The 15,905-nt window shown below is 35.4% G+C and overlaps 1 protein-coding gene across 6 annotated transcripts in view; it reads left to right on the top strand.

Annotated features, from left to right (window-relative positions):
- Tmem196 (transmembrane protein 196) overlaps window positions 1–15,617 on the top strand; it is a 57,894-nt gene extending 42,277 nt beyond the window's left edge. For 3 of the 6 annotated variants that reach the window (XM_008832615.3, XM_008832630.3, XM_029563276.1), the window contains exons 2-5: window positions 6,347–6,403; window positions 10,667–10,921; window positions 12,063–12,136; window positions 14,171–15,617. In XM_008832615.3, coding sequence (XP_008830837.1) covers window positions 6,347–6,403; window positions 10,667–10,921; window positions 12,063–12,136; window positions 14,171–14,177 — 393 coding nt within the window. In that variant the 3' untranslated portion in view covers window positions 14,178–15,617. The remainder of the gene's footprint in view (window positions 1–6,346; window positions 6,404–10,666; window positions 10,922–12,062; window positions 12,137–14,170) is intronic. The other 3 variants (XM_008832623.2, XM_008832637.2, XM_029563271.1) reach the window with 2 other exon arrangements.
- Window positions 15,618–15,905: the final 288 nt, after the last annotated feature.

A 15,905-nucleotide genomic window follows, 5' to 3' on the forward strand; every position in this document is an offset into this window, starting at 1 on the left:
TTTCATGTGCATATGGGAGATATATATATATATGCCCACAGGGTCTAATTTTGTTCCCAAATGTTCTTTTGTGTGGATCAAGCCACTGGAGCCTGGTTAACCTACAAAAAGCCAAACCCTTAAAAGAAACTGACTTCTCTTTCCCAGCAGCCATCTGTTTTCAATAGTTCCTCAAGTAGGGTTGGTGTTTTTTATACACTTCTCCTGGTTTGTTCTAAGATTCTGTCTGGCTTGAGTCTCCATGGTGCCTGTGCAGCCTGTCACCATTTTTGTGAGCCCATATGAGTAACTTCCCAGCTGTCTAGAAATCTGTCTCCTTGTGGTCATCCACCACCTCTGGCTCTTACACTCTTTCTACCGCCTCTTTTGCAATGATCCCTGAGCCTTTGGAGGCAGAAATTTGAAATAAATGTTCAATTTATGGATAATCACTCAGAAGTCTCTTACTCTTTGTACGTTGGTCAGTTGTGGGTTTCTGTGATAATCACCATTTGTTGTATAAGAGAGCTTCTCTGGTGAGAGTTGAAATACATTAATCTAACGCAGGATGATTCTTTAAAAAAAAAACTTGTTATTGTATATGTGCTGTGCATGATGCGTGTGTGGGTACACCTACCTCGGGGCATCTGTGGAGATCAGAGGGAAACTTGTGAAACATAGCTCTTTTCATTGAAGAATGTATTAGAAACCAAGATCTAATATCTACATAACAAGTTTAAGGGCAGAGGGCTACACAATAAGATCCTGTCTCAGGGAAAAAAATGAAATAAGAAGAAAAAGAAATTGAGTACTGGGTATGCTCATTGTGTGGAATTCTGTTGCCTCTGTTTTCTATTCTGTAACCTGACAGGAGAAATATATGAGGTGTCACTAATAAACATAGTAGTATTAGTATGTATGCATATTGAGCAATATGCATCTAAGTTTCACCTATGTCTGAGTGATGAGTTGCCTTGTTTCTCCTAATCATTGAACAGTATTGTATCTTGTGCTTGCATCTGTTTATTCACCTATTTGATATTTCCATTTTTAAAATGATTGATGAAGTCTAAAGAATGTTTCTAATATGTAAATATCCCCAATGCACATCAAGGCATAGGGGAAGACTAGGTTTAGGTTTGTCAAAAATTCCCACACAGAGCTGAACATGGTCACATATGCCTTTCTAAATTCTTAATGTATAATTAGTCAGATTCCTGAAGATCATTAGGTATCAGGGTCAATTAAAAATCTACATAACTTATAGCAAAACAGAATTTGGAGAAGTTTAGAAAATATCAGAGGCTTGGTGTTCCTCCCTTGAAGAGCACTTAATTTCGCCTTCATGTTTGTCCATCTCTCCATGAGAGTAATAATGTGTCATTTCTTCTGCAGAATGCTGAATTGTAAGGCACAGCTGGCTGTGTGTGAGTCTTAGGTCATGTGATACGTGGATCAGAACTGTATTCTGCAATCACCTGTGAAGATTGAAAAGCACTGATGCCTGATACCACTCGAGATTCTAATTGATAATCTTGAGAATGACTGACTTTAGAAAGGCTTTCCAAAATGATGTATTTTCTAAATTTTACACAAGCAAATTTCACAGGAAGCATTAAGGAAATAGGATCCCCAAATTAGAAATCCCCAGGTCAGAGGGTCATCTTTATGTGTGTATTCATGTAAGATTTATGCAAGAAAATCATAATCAGATTAAAATATCAAAAAGTAACTTTTTAATATGCATTCTGTGTGCAAAATATTTCTTCAAAGAGAGTTCGTCATCATCAGTTTTGACTAGGAGATGACTGAAGTGCTGAAAATACTTAGAACCTGGTAGTAGCCACACAATTCTACAACTCCTTGTCTAGCTGCAGGATAAACGCATCATTTTACCAGAGCTAGATGGTTTGGGGATTCGTTTCACAGCTTCTAACCTTTGTGGGTTTTCTGATAACTCTTTAAATGGACTAATTTTTTATAAAACTATGGAAGTCAATAACAGCTACTGAAGTATTTATTTCAGTTTGCAGGTCTGTGTTTCCTTTAAGGGGGAAAAAGCAGTAGCAGTGTATCTGTTGTCTCTCCAGAGCTTCTGTAACAGCTACAGGATTTCAGTGCAAACTGTCACATCTGAAGCAGTTAATATGAAGTGGAGAAACAATTTTAACCTGCTGTCTTAAAACAAGACTGCTCCATGGTCATTATAATCCAATCCACCACCAAGTCCTTGGCCAAATGTGCATGTCTTTCTTAAAATCTCATGTTTGAATTATGAATTTGGCTGAGTGGTCTGGCTTAAATTTCAAGGTCTTATTTATATTCTGAATTGGTATTTCATTTTAATATGCTCATTTGGTTGGCAGTGTGAGAGGAGTCATTCCAGTGAGGGATTAAATTTTGTTCTTCCTATGATTATCTTTGGAATGTCATAGTCTTCAAATTCTGTTCCTCGTGGGTTGTGGTTGCCTTGTGCTCCAGATGAGTAACCCAATGTTACAATCGTTTTCCTGTGTTAGTGCTCCCTCAGCTTGAATCCCTGCTCATCTCCATACTCAGCTTTTCCCATGCCTTCACCTGTCCCTTGCAGCTAGACTGTTGGCACCTGGTACTCCCACAAGATAGGCTTATGGTGAAAGACAGGTGGGTGCTGGATAAGGACCTTTGCTCTTATAAACCAGTTTCATCTTAGAATATCCCTGTCCTGGCCTCAGGGTTGATCATTTTTCAGCATTCTGAACCCTCCCACTTGTGACAGCCAAACTCTGCCTTGTATCAGAGATTGCTCTAGAATAAAACTCTTATCTCTTCTCCAGTCATTGATGACCTTCACTCAGTATATGCATAGGATGTTAAACCCAAGTTGAGTGCCTGCATCTCCTGTATGAATTCTTTCTTCTACTTTCTTCTAATTACACTTGCTGTCTATGCTCCACATACCCTGGAATTTAAAAAAGCATTGTTACACTTCTTCCAGGGCTTATGATAATTGCTTCTTAAAAGACAAGGACTAAGAAAGGAATAGGGTTTTTCACACATACATGGACACAAACACCTGTGTTTTTCTCTCTCCCATGCTCTGCAGCAGTCAGACATTTCAAACACTTCTTGGAGAAGCTTTTCTCTCTGGATTGAAGTATTTTCATTGTTTCATTGAGAACCTCAGTTCTCAGATGAGTTTTAGAAAAGTTGACATTCTGAAATTTGGGGTGGAAATTATATCTTTGCATGTTTCTATACCTTAAACAAAAGCAAAAATCTCTATAGACTTTTCATTTCAAAACACTCTCATTTAAAATAGAGAATGCTATTTCCATAATAGCTTTATTTCATCTGATGACCTTGATGGTATCTTGTATCTAATCTAAATTGGAATCAAATGCATTCCATTTAGAGGACTGATTCATTTAATTGCATAGTGTAGACTTGATGACTTACCACTGCTTTGTTATACTGCTTTTCTTTCATAGTAAAAGTAAAACAAGCTTCCCGTGGATTGATATTTCTCATTTAAAACTGCTTATCTCATTCAAGTAGTACACACACACACACACACACACACACACACACACACACACATCTGACCACCACCAGCTTTACTTTAGTAAATTTGTTTTTTACTTGATGAAGAGTTTCTGTGGTAAGGGTAAGTGCTTTTCATCCTAGATGAAGTTATGTTGAACAAAAAGTACTTCAAATTAGTAAACATTCATAAACATTCATATGAAATAACAAATACAAAATTTTAGACTATAGTACAATAACAAGCTTTCCACATAATATATTACAACAAAATTTAACACTGATCATGGCAAAGAGAGCAGTTGTAGGTTAGCAGGTGTTTTTTAGTATCATATACAATGTATTCACACTAAAAGCTCCTTTTGAAAAGCATTTCCACTGGGTGTGGTGGCACATGCCTTTAATCTCAGCACTTGGGAGGCAGAGGCAGGTGGATGTCTGTGAGTTCAAGGTCAGCCTGGTCTACCTGAGTTCCAGGACAGCTGGGGCTACAGGGAAACCCTGTCTCAAAAAGACCAAAAAAAAAAGCAGCATTTCCAATATACTATTAGAAACAAATTAACTTAGATAATTAATTAAGTCTTCAGTTACATGAATGATATTTAATTAAGTCTTCAGTTACATGAATGATATTTAACCAAAGTTGCTGGACTTCTAGTTTCCCAGACCCCTACATGTAAACTGTCAAGACTATCCAAACTACATGATCATTTAAGGTTCCTTCCAATCTTATGGCTTGTAGTAAGGAAATAGAGCTAATAGAATAAAAAGTTAATTTATAACTTTGAGGTGGCATTTTTGTCTATAAATTATAATGGCTAGGTTTAAGCCTGCCTTCTTCAGCTGGCCTTAGAATATCCATGATTTTGGATACTAACAAAAATAACTATGAGAGAATTGTTTATGCTTCAGAACTGAAGATCAATAAGAAAACATCACTCAATTTTTCTCTGGCCATACATTACCCTCCCCAGTCATAAGCCCCCTTTCCTTGGCTCCATCCAGATGAAGTGGGACAATGGGAAGCAGCAAGTTCATCACTGCCTAGATGCTGCAACCAAGTCTCAGGAATGGAGAGCTCTGCTGATGCTATTCAGGACCCTTGAGCTTTGTTGTAAATAAATAATGGCAATATTTACAGATTTCAAAACAAACCAACAAACACAACAAAATTACACTGCTTCCAAATTATTTCAAGATTGAATTCTTGGTGGATGGGTTTTCATATTGAATAATGTAATTGCTAAGGGAACCTTACAAAATGGACACATTTAGGCTTTCACCTAAAGCACAGAAAGGAACAGAACTGGCCCCTGCTGCAATTGTTTGAGCACAGCCTTGAAACATGTCAGCCAGAATAAGTAATAAGACTCCACAGGAGGACAAAGTCTGTTTTGGGCCATGACTTTGGTTCTATATTTGGAAAATCCTTCCTATTCTTCTGAAATTATTCAAATATTTAAAGTTGTTTTAAGGTATTTTCAAAGTTTTGTGCATGTAAATACTCAAAGCACTCCATTTTAATGTTGCTATATGGTATTTTGGAAGGTTAACTAGTTACCTAATTTCATTGATGAAATAAATGATCCTTATCCTTTCCCAGTAATTTGAAAGGTTTTGAAGAATTTATCAAATTCTTACCAATCCCGTATCCAATGACACCTCTTGCTGCACACTGCCTGGTTTATAATCTTTTCTCTCTCCTTTATGGGGACAGAAACCTTACAACAACTTCCCTTACTCATTGTTTTTCATCTATTTCTTACATGCATATTATTTCAGAGACTTCTTAAGATATTTTGACATATATCGTTAAAAGTTATATCCAGGTACAAAATACCTAATGGAAACTTGTCACATTATTAGCTATGATTTAAGATACCATTTAAAAGTTTTTATTGCATTTATTTATGTAGAGAGAGAATGTGTGTGTGTGTGTGTGTGTGTGTGAAGCCAGAGGACAGCTTGAGGGAGTCAGTTCACTCCTTCCTCTATGTGGATCCCAGGGATTGAACTCAGGTCATTAGACTTGGTGACAAGAAGCTTTGCCCACTGAGCCACATCACTGGCAAAAGATATATTTAAAAAATTAAAAATTAAAATGGAAACAAATTTTCTTAGGAAATCTCACAGCCATTAGTGGACTCATTATTTATTAATTTATTTATTATTTTGGTTATATGGTTAGGCCAAATCAGAAGTGTGTTCAAATTTGCATTCAAATGGCCCTAAATATTTCTATCCAAATTAAACTCTTTGTCATTTTATGATGCAAAATATTTTTATCATTGTTAGATGATTTGCCTGTGTAAAGAAGTTACATGACCAGTTTAATATTTACATGAAATTAAATGGCTTCATCTGTTTGGTTTCTTTTGACATGTCATCAGAGTCAGTCTTTCTCTCAGAAGGAGGCAGTTATTGTATCAAAATGAGCTACCATGGAGGTCTCCTTACTTGATGCCTCCTCTCTTGGTCTTTGCTGCAGTCCCTATCTAGGATGGGCTGTTGAGCTCAGAGTAGTATGTGTGAATGGAACTTACCACCTGTGTCTCTAAGAAAGTAGAAAGGGAAGAGACAGTGAACGGAGATCAGAGGAATGAAGCTGCAGCTTCTTGACTTCATTGTTTCATGTGGTGAAAACATGATTCAAATTTTGGTTATCAAAAAATAAATTTAGCCTTTAATATTCTGCAACAGGGTACTTTTCTTTCTTATTTTTTATGGGAATCTGAAACATGTAAGCACCCCTAGAGCAAGTATCCTGAATGAATTACAGAGAGATCAAATCTAGGGATTCTCCTACCTGTGCAAGTGGAATAATTCGTCTTCTTTTCCTTTGCAGTTTCTTCTTTGTGGCATATGTGGAATACTGTGCGCCAAAAAAAAATCAGGACTTGTCGTAAGTTCTTGCCTTGTTTGTACTGTGCATTTCTGTGTTTGGAACATAAGCTTTCAAAAACAGAGAAAAAAAACTTTGATATACTTAATGTTACTAATTTGAGATTAAATGGAGACTAACAAATAAATCCTCGGTTTATTGTTTCAAAGAAACCCATCAAGAGTAGTAGAGACGATGACAAAACACCAACTCCACAAAAACAACCCTCTATATACTTACTCTGTAACCACACAGATAAGCAAAATTTAATGTTTGCTATACATCACTGTCTCCAGTTTTCCATGTAGAGACTCCTTCAGGGAACTAATAAAGGTAAAGCTTGAGTCTGTGGGAAATTCAACTTGTTATATTTGGAACTGGGCCTCAGGATTGTCTACTATCTTGACTGTGAAGCTAGTTTCACAAAGTGCCAAGATAGCTATATTGCTGTGGCCACAGTTAATTCTTTTTTTAAAAAAAAATTATTATTTTTATTTTATGTGTATGCATGTATTGCCTGCATGTAGGTAAGTGCACCCGTGTCCTGCAATGCCCACGGAGGTCAGAAGAGGCTGTCAGATCCCCTGGGACTGGAGTTACAGACAGTTGTTAGCTGCCATGTGGGTGCTGGGATTCCAACCCGTGTCTTCTGCAAGAACAACAAGTGTTCTTAACCACTGGTCCATCTCTCCAGGCCCCACAGATAATTCTTAAAGATTTATTTTTATTCCCTTATTACTGTTAGCACACATGTTAGTGTTTTCAGATGTTTTATTTACTATCACAGGGTTCTGTGAACTCTGATGTTGGCTGGCAGAGAATCTTAAGTGCTGAAATGTGGTCGCCCCTCTGTCTTCCATGACGTTTTATGAGGGTTTGGAAATAAGGAAAGGGCCTGATTTATTTTTATTGCATACGGAAGAAAATATCATAACACTTTACAAACTGATAAAATCAATACTACACTGGGACCCTAGGAAGTATTCTTTGGACTTAAAGAGAGTTTTTTAAAGAAAAGGCAGGCATAAGCTGGGCAGGAACTGCTCCATGTACTCTCACCTTTTTCTGGTTGTATCTTTCTTTCTGATAATATTTATTGAGAAAAGGTAGATAAAGCACCTACTGTGATAGCTGTGTGTGAGGTGATTTTAAAAAATTTAGGTACACTCTAATCATTGGGGAAAACATGTTTGTGGATATTTATAATTGGCCTCTATGAATTTTACATCATGAAGGCCTGGGCTTCATTCTTTCTACATCTTTCCACCATCAATGCTCTTTATGGTTGTGTTGAAACAACTTACTGGGAGAAGAAACAAAGAGGATGCAAAGGTGGAAGGAAGGGAGGTAGGGTAGGAGGAAAGGGGAACACTGAGTGTTTCAAAGGCACTTGTGTCTTTTCTAATTCTCTTATAAATTATAAAAGTAACTTTTGGGGGAACTATCATGCAGGTGGTAGATACACTTGCCATTAGAAAGTACATTATCCTTCTGCATTTTCTGAAGATCTCAAGAGTGACGGGTAGGTAGCTTTGATTACTTGCTATCCTGTAAATTTCTTACAAAACTTCTCCATCCGAAGTTCTCTTCAGTATAGAGTATCTTGCTTGATGAGGCTTGAAAACAGTATGTGGTTATGAACCTGGACACAAATCTTTATAATTTTTTTAAAGTTTCAATTTTCTGTCTTAAAAAGTCATTAAGAACAATAAATAGGCAAGCAACAGACTGAAAGAAGATGTCCATAACACACATTTCTGATATAGGACTTGTATCAATAATATGTAAAGAATTTTTTTGCTTTGAAGAATTATTTTTTTAAACATTTAAAAAAATTTTAATAGCCACATGATTAGAAGAAGCATTTCACTACAGCTTTAACATATTCAGTAACACACTCCAGAGCAAGAGTTTAATCAATCTCTTTCACAAGTGGGTGAAAGTTTCTAGGTTCATAATTGAATTAATACAGTTATACAATATTGAACTCAGTATAAGCCATGTAAGACATAAAATTGAATGAGTTTTTAACCTTTATAAAAGATCTCCATTTCATTTTAGAATATATTGTTCCTTGCAGAAAGACCCATTGTTTTTGCTACTAACACTATTTTAATTCCTAAGTGACAATATTCTGTCAATACATATTAATGACATGTAATTAGCTTTTAAAGACATTGAGAACAACATCAGAAGACACAGGCTTTCCTGTGACAATAAATATATCATCTAGTTTTAAAGTTAAAATCCATTCATTACTTGAAGGCTAGAATGGATAATCAGTATTATTTGTGAATGAGTAAACACCAAAATAAACATTCAAGAAGGAGCATGGCAAGTTAATATCATGTAAAATGGGATATAACTGGCTAATTTTGCTTCAAGTTGTGAACTACAATTTGCCTCTTGATGGAATGATTCCATGATTCCATGATTTAGTAGCCAATTATCTGTATTATGTTTAATCAATACTAAAAAAGATTTTATTGCTCTATCAATGGGTTTTCAGCTCTGATGATAAGTACCCTGACATAAATTCCATAAGGAGCACAGAACTGACTTGGAGAAAGGGAACTGCTAAACTAGTAGTAATTCCTCCCTATCAAGTTTTGTGCTGTTTCAGGCATCCATGCTGGGCCCTCTCCTGGCACCAGCCTGAACTTAGCTGAGATGGCATGTGTTCAAAGAAGTTTCTTACAGTCCTACTGCAATACATTCCTCCTCTCTTACTCCTAAAATGACCTATTTATATTGTTTTCATATTGGTCTTGCCATGTCAATATGTTAAATCTTCTCTCTCATAAAATCTCAATATGCTCACAAGGATTATGTGTGAACATTTCATTGTAATGCCAGCAGTTGTAGGTGCTAAGTGCTCAAAAAACACTTGTTGAACTCAAATAACTGTTGACAGCAAACAGTATTTTCTAATGCCTAAGAAAACACTAAAGTAATGTATAAAGCTGTTTGCCCTGGGGAATTTTCCCAAAGGATGAGATCAATAAAGTCCAGGAAGGCTTTCTGAAAAAGTTAGGACTTTGTTCCTTCCTCTTAGGGGTAAAAATAAAGTAAAATTATATCCAGGAATCTAAAAATGTCCTTGAGATGAGATGTGAATGGTATATCAATGACAGGAAAGGTTTAGTTGGGGTGTAGCCCAGTTATAGAGTGTTTGCCCAGCATATGACAGGCCCTGGGTATGATACCAAGGACTAGGACTCTGTGTGTGTGTGTGTGTGTGTGTGTGTGTGTGTGTGTGTGTGTATGTGTGTGTGTTTGTGTAATAGATACTGTGCTTTAGAGAAAAAAAAGAGTGGATTATAAGTTAGTATTACACTATAAAGGAGCTATGAAATCCTGCTAATTTGGAGCAGTTGCTAAAAACAAATATAATTATATGGAGTTCTTTAAATAACTAAATTTCTTAAATATTCACAGAATATTTACTATACAGAATGCAAATTACTTGGTTCTGCAAAGGCTCCTGGTTAGGTTAGGTCTCTATGAACAGAGACCCAGGTCAAATCAACAGTAAGATCAAAAGTAAGTAAGCAAGATCGACAACCAAATTCTGTGTTTCTTCAGAATAATGAAACAGCACTTGACAGCTGTTGTATACTGTTTCACTGTGGCGCCACAGAGTCACCAAAGATTTGTAAGATAATGGACCAAGTTGTGGGAAATCCCTAACTTACCTGTTAGGGGAAATAGTTACACAAGAAAATAATGAATGAAAAGAAGGAGGATTGAACTAAATTTCCTGAGTTCACATAGGTAGAAAGTTATAAACACCTGGTTAAGTGGAACTGATGACAGCTCAATGAAAAGATGTTTGGATACTTTGAGACTGACATAGTGAAACTGAATACAATCAGAAAAGCTGACCTGATCACCGTTTATTTTTCCAAAATCTGTATTAATGATTCTGTCAGAGGACCTCTAGGAGGGATAAGGTAGATGATGTCTGTTCCAACCACAATAGCATGAAACTTATATTTCATGAACACTATTTCAGTCTGAATCTAGTAGCCCAAAGATAAATTGTGTTTACATCAGAATTTCCTAAGACATAACATTGGTTCAATTTTGTTCTGTGGTCTACTTCCTGTACAGTGAGTCAGACTGAGTGAAATCTCCACTGACAGATCTACCTGCCCTACCTCCTAGAAAGCAAATACACTCTCCACTGTAGGGTAGCCATTCTTGATCTGCAACACGGCAAGGCTCCGTGTTCTGGCCTTCTTTGCCTGATCAACTGTAACCCTTCTTTCTTCTTCCTATCAGATGATCCTCTTTTCAGCCTGCTGTATCTGTGGACTCATTGGGGGCATCTTGAATTTTCAGTTCCTCCGGGCAGTCACTAAGAAGACCTCATCCCTATATCCTCTGCATCTTGCATCCATGTCTCTGGCGTGCATCGGCATTGGGGGCTGCACTCTGTCCTCCTGGCTCACTTGTCGGCTAGCCAGCTATGAGCAGAGGAGGATGTTCTCAGAAAGGGAGCATTCCCTGCATCACTCCCATGAAATGGCTGAGAAAGTGAGTTTTGCCCTTTTGTTTCCCACTGCTGTGATTTGATGATCACTACAGTGTACGTGAATCAACTTGCAAGCTTAGATGACAATTTGGGGAACCACATGTTGTAAGTTTGACCCTATTGGATTAAAAACAGGATTTATAAAATGACTTTTTCTTTTCAATTCATAGGTACAGCCATTTTGGCATAATTTTATAGCCTCTGTCTATTCAAAAAAAAGCTCCTGAAATAGCATTTCATAATATATTGAGCACCTTATAAATATGGATTTTTATGTATTATACTGAGGAAAAACATAAACTAAATACAGTCTCCACTCAATAACACCAGCTTTAGAAATCACATTAATTCCCTTTTCCAGCACATCCTTTGTGCTTGTAAGTAGATGCATTTGATTATGTAAATTAGATCCTCAAGCATAAAAGAACCTCTTCAGTAAAGTGACAAAAAGCCTTGTCTATCAGTGCAGATACTACAATCCATATAAAGCTTCATTTAATTCTCACCTAAGCTTCATGCATATTTGGATAGCGTTGCCTGTATTTTATACAATGGTGCTTGCATAATTGTTTCATGAAACCTGTTCAAACAGAAAGTTACATTGGTTGCATTAAAGAATAAATTGTATAGAAATCTGTCTGTGTTCCTATTACATTTGGTGCACATTTCTGAATTCAGATCCTGTTACTGCATCTATTAAGGAAGATAAACATCTGTACAATAAACTCACAAAGATAATGGGCAAATTATTTTGGTTGATAATTGTGAAAATAAAATTGTACATTCACACAGTAAAATAAACAGTAGCGCAAGCTAAGCCTATTTCTTTATAATGTTATTTTGAAGTTAAGAAACATTCATTTGTAGTTCATCCATCTTCATTTTGTATATTGTCTGTACATAAGGAGAGGGGATTCACATTGTCCCAAGAAAACAACTGTAAACAGAACTGTGCATTTCCTTCAAAAGGGAACTTATGGTACAAATAGAAGAACCGATAAATTCGAAGAATAAATAAGTAAAAATAGATCATTATTGTATATTTGATTAGTGGCTCTTTCATGCTCTCTTTTAATGCTAGTGTGATTTAGCTTTTTGTATGTTTGTGCAATATTTATTGTATAATTGTTATATTTACATTAGAGATTGAGGGCTATTGAAATAACCGACTTGCCCAGCTGCCCGGTGGTGCCCCCGACACCAGAGTTACCTACAAGGTACGCTGACTTCTAGGGAGTTACCATGTTGTAATGTCGCTACAGGAAGCACTGCCTCTTTTAGGAAGCCGTGATGTCAGCAGATCAGTCTGGACTGATGCTGTATGTCCCTCAAAGCATCACTTTCAGAAGGGTTGCTCTCAGGAGCAGACACGAACCTACATGGCAGCATCTTGCAGCTTGAAAGTTGGTTGAATATTTCAAATATTCAGCCTGTCTATAACATCCAAGCAGAGCTCTGCTTGGATGAATCATAATTTTTTTTATTTCCTGCTGCATCATGATTCCAACTCAATATATCATTCAGACATCATACTTTTGCTTTTAATAATAGATGAGTCTGGATAAAGACAAACAGTATATTTCTGTCATGCCAAAATTTCATGAATAGATAGCCAAAGGGTGACATTAATATAGCAAAATTTCTATATGGAATGTTTCTTCTGGTGAAATTATCTGATAAAATACATTTCCAATTTATTTCCCATATTTCCAGCTGCTAAATAGTCAAAGCTCTTGGTTTGGTCAAACAATTTAACAGGAAATACAGAAAATCATATTGATATTATAGCCTGAGGGAAAGTATGTCTGTTTGTACATTTCCATATTTGCTCTGCCCAAATTTAAAGTGTGATCTTTGTATTAAATTGGACATGCTAGTTTGCAATAAAATGATAAGACTCATCCATTTTCACTGTTATTTTCTGCCAGTAATGGTTCTGTGTCCACATTCAGGTGAATTTAGTTAAGAAGATTCTTTTATAAAATTTTAGAAAACGTTTTTCTAAAAATCTTGCAATAAATATTAGTACTTTAGTTTTATAGGCTTTAAGTAGTTATTTTTATTTGAGGTTTTAAAGAAGGGAAATGGCATCAGATAAGATTCCATTTTTATGCATTCATTAAGAATTTTTCTTTCTCTTATGACAGGATGAATAAAAAGGTGTTTTGAGTAAATTTCATTAATGACCATTTGAAGAACTGAGTTATATTCATCTTCCCACCAGTCAGTTTCTTTTTCCTTATAAACAACACAAGCCCGATGAGCCCCATGTATTCAGGTCTGCTTTTACTATGCACATGCCTACAGCGACTCCAAACAGAAATGAGGTAGAAGTGGGAATGATGAGATTACCGAGAAAATATTTTCACTTGAATTTTTTATTGAATTTTTGAAAATAAACTTGTTCAAGTGAAGAAAGATGTTGTCAGTCTTAAAAATTGATAATTTTGCTAACATACTACATATGTGGTATGTTAACTGAAAAATGTGAATAGGCCTCCTATTTCTCTACTTTTCATTGTGTAAAGAAAGATTTAATTCTTAACAAAACAGGGGCTGGAGATGTGGCTCAGTTGGTAGACTTCATGCCTCACATGCTAGAGGCCCTGTGTTTGACCTCTGGCACTATATAAACCAGGGATGTGTGAAATCTCTGAACTCAGAAGTTGGAGGCAAGAGGATTAGAAGTTCAAAGTCATCCCCAGCTACATAATGATCTTGTAGCCAGCCTAGGCTACATGAGTCCCTGCTAGATGCAAAACAGATAATAAAACATATAAATTCAAAGCATTCAAATTTTTAGTTAAATATTTTCTGTAATTGCAAATGGAACTTTTATGTTAGTTCATTCTTCACATCTATATACACATTTTCCTATTAATTTCTTGGCTTTGTTGTTTTGCTTTTTACTGTATTAAGTGATAATGCCATTATAAAGTGTCTTAGCTAGGCTTGGTGGTACATATCTGTAATCTCAACACTCAGAAAGCGTGAGAGGATTGTAATTTTGAGGACAGCCTGGGCTACACAACAAGTTCAAGCCTGGTCTGGGTCACATTTCTAAACCCTGTTAAAAAACAAATAAAACATAAAACAAAACAACATCAAAAATGCAGAAACTGTATCAATCCCTGTCATTCTCCCAAATAAAGGTTTTCAATGGCTTGAAATTTCTCTTTTACAAACCTGTTAACAAAACCAATGCCTTACTCTGAAAGAGTGTTTTAACTAAATTTTTATTTTCCTAACAGGAAATGACAGACAACATGAGCAATGGAGGACCACAACTGATGTTTAATGGAAAAGTACAATCAATGTTTTAAAGAACCAAACATGTGTCAGGATGCTCATGAGTCAAGGAGATACCGAAGGCCTGGTGGATGAAATTATAACAGTTCATGTGTTCGCTTTTACTTCTTCTGAGTATCCACTCAGATTGACCTTTCTCACTTATTCTCTATCCTTTTATATAGGATGAGAATTTTCCAGAAATATCCTAGTTTAGTCATTTCATCAGACTTACCAGATTGTTCTAAAGACTTGTCAGGAAAAATTAAGCAGTTGAACAGAAATGATTCATACTCTAACAATAACCATTTGACTAGCATGAGTATTAGACGTGTATTCACATGTTTCATGAGTGATTTGAAAATACAGATATCAAGAACTAACAATAACTATTGATGTCTTTGTTCTGAAAGACAGATGACTTCAAGAACGCCACAGTTCAAACCTCAGCAATGCCTTGTTGTAACAACATTGTAATTATTTTCAATTTGTGAATGAACTATATTTCATAATTTATTTGTAAATTACAAAAATCCTAAAGCATAAAAAGTGATTTTTAGAGAGAGAATATTAATCTGTATGATATTTTTGCATTTTTCCACAAGTGAAAAATTGTAAGTGAAAATTATATAAAGAAGATAAGCATGTTTTCATTGTACTGTGCAGATGGATCTACATGCTCATGAATGAGTCTAGGCATAACGTTTGGGTGTATGCATATGTGTATATATACTGTAAATACAGAAGACACACATGACACATATTTATAGCTACATGAATATAAAGAAATAGCAGAAAAGATTGTGAGGGTCCTCTATCAGTTATGGGAAAGCCATTTGTCAAAGTTTTCTAAGCCCACAAAGTCACAGAGTTAATTTTTACTGAATTTGTCCATTTTTCTTCTTCTTATATTTATTGTAAATATACATATATGTAATTGTATCTGATATGTTTGGAGCTGAGTGGCTTAAATATTGTCATATAAACATAAATTACTGAGATGTTTGGGTAATTTACTATGATTATGATGTTTATGTAATAATTATTAATATTGATTAATAAGCATAACTTCATATAATTCCATATTTTTAAACAAAACTTATGATTTAAGAGTAGCCATTATATCTTTATTTTGAATACCTTTCAGCCAAATTAAATTATTCAGAAGGATAAATGGTTTACCACTCTAAATGAAGTTACAACTATCTTTGATATAGATTTTTAAATGTTTTGACTCCTTTTATAATTAACATCATGAAATAATATAGACCAGTGATATGTAAGAAAGCATATACCCAAAGCATCTGAAAGAATTCTCAGTATAAGACTTCGAAAAATAAGCTGACATTCATATAGCCAGATTCAATCCTTCTCTTCCATAATGGAATGTTAAAATAGTAACTGGTGTATGTATAGATGAGAAAATAGCATGAACTTTGAAAATACTTGTGAAAATATAACATCTGACAATACACAAAGTGATCTAATATTTTTAAATATGTAACCCTCTATTGTATTTTTTATTACTTCCCAAAGCCTATCAATTTTCAACTAATTTTATGAGTTAATCATAGGTAAAATAAAATCTTTACTACTGATTATGAAAAGATTCTACAATTTATACACAACACAGGAGTTTTAATCATACTAACAAAACAGCAATAATTGGATCTAATGGCAACATGAAGGCCTTTCCAG

The sequence above is a fragment of the Nannospalax galili genome, unplaced genomic scaffold (genome assembly GCF_000622305.1).
Source record: "Nannospalax galili isolate Female #2095 unplaced genomic scaffold, S.galili_v1.0 scaffold450, whole genome shotgun sequence".
NCBI lineage: Eukaryota > Metazoa > Chordata > Mammalia > Rodentia > Spalacidae > Nannospalax > Nannospalax galili.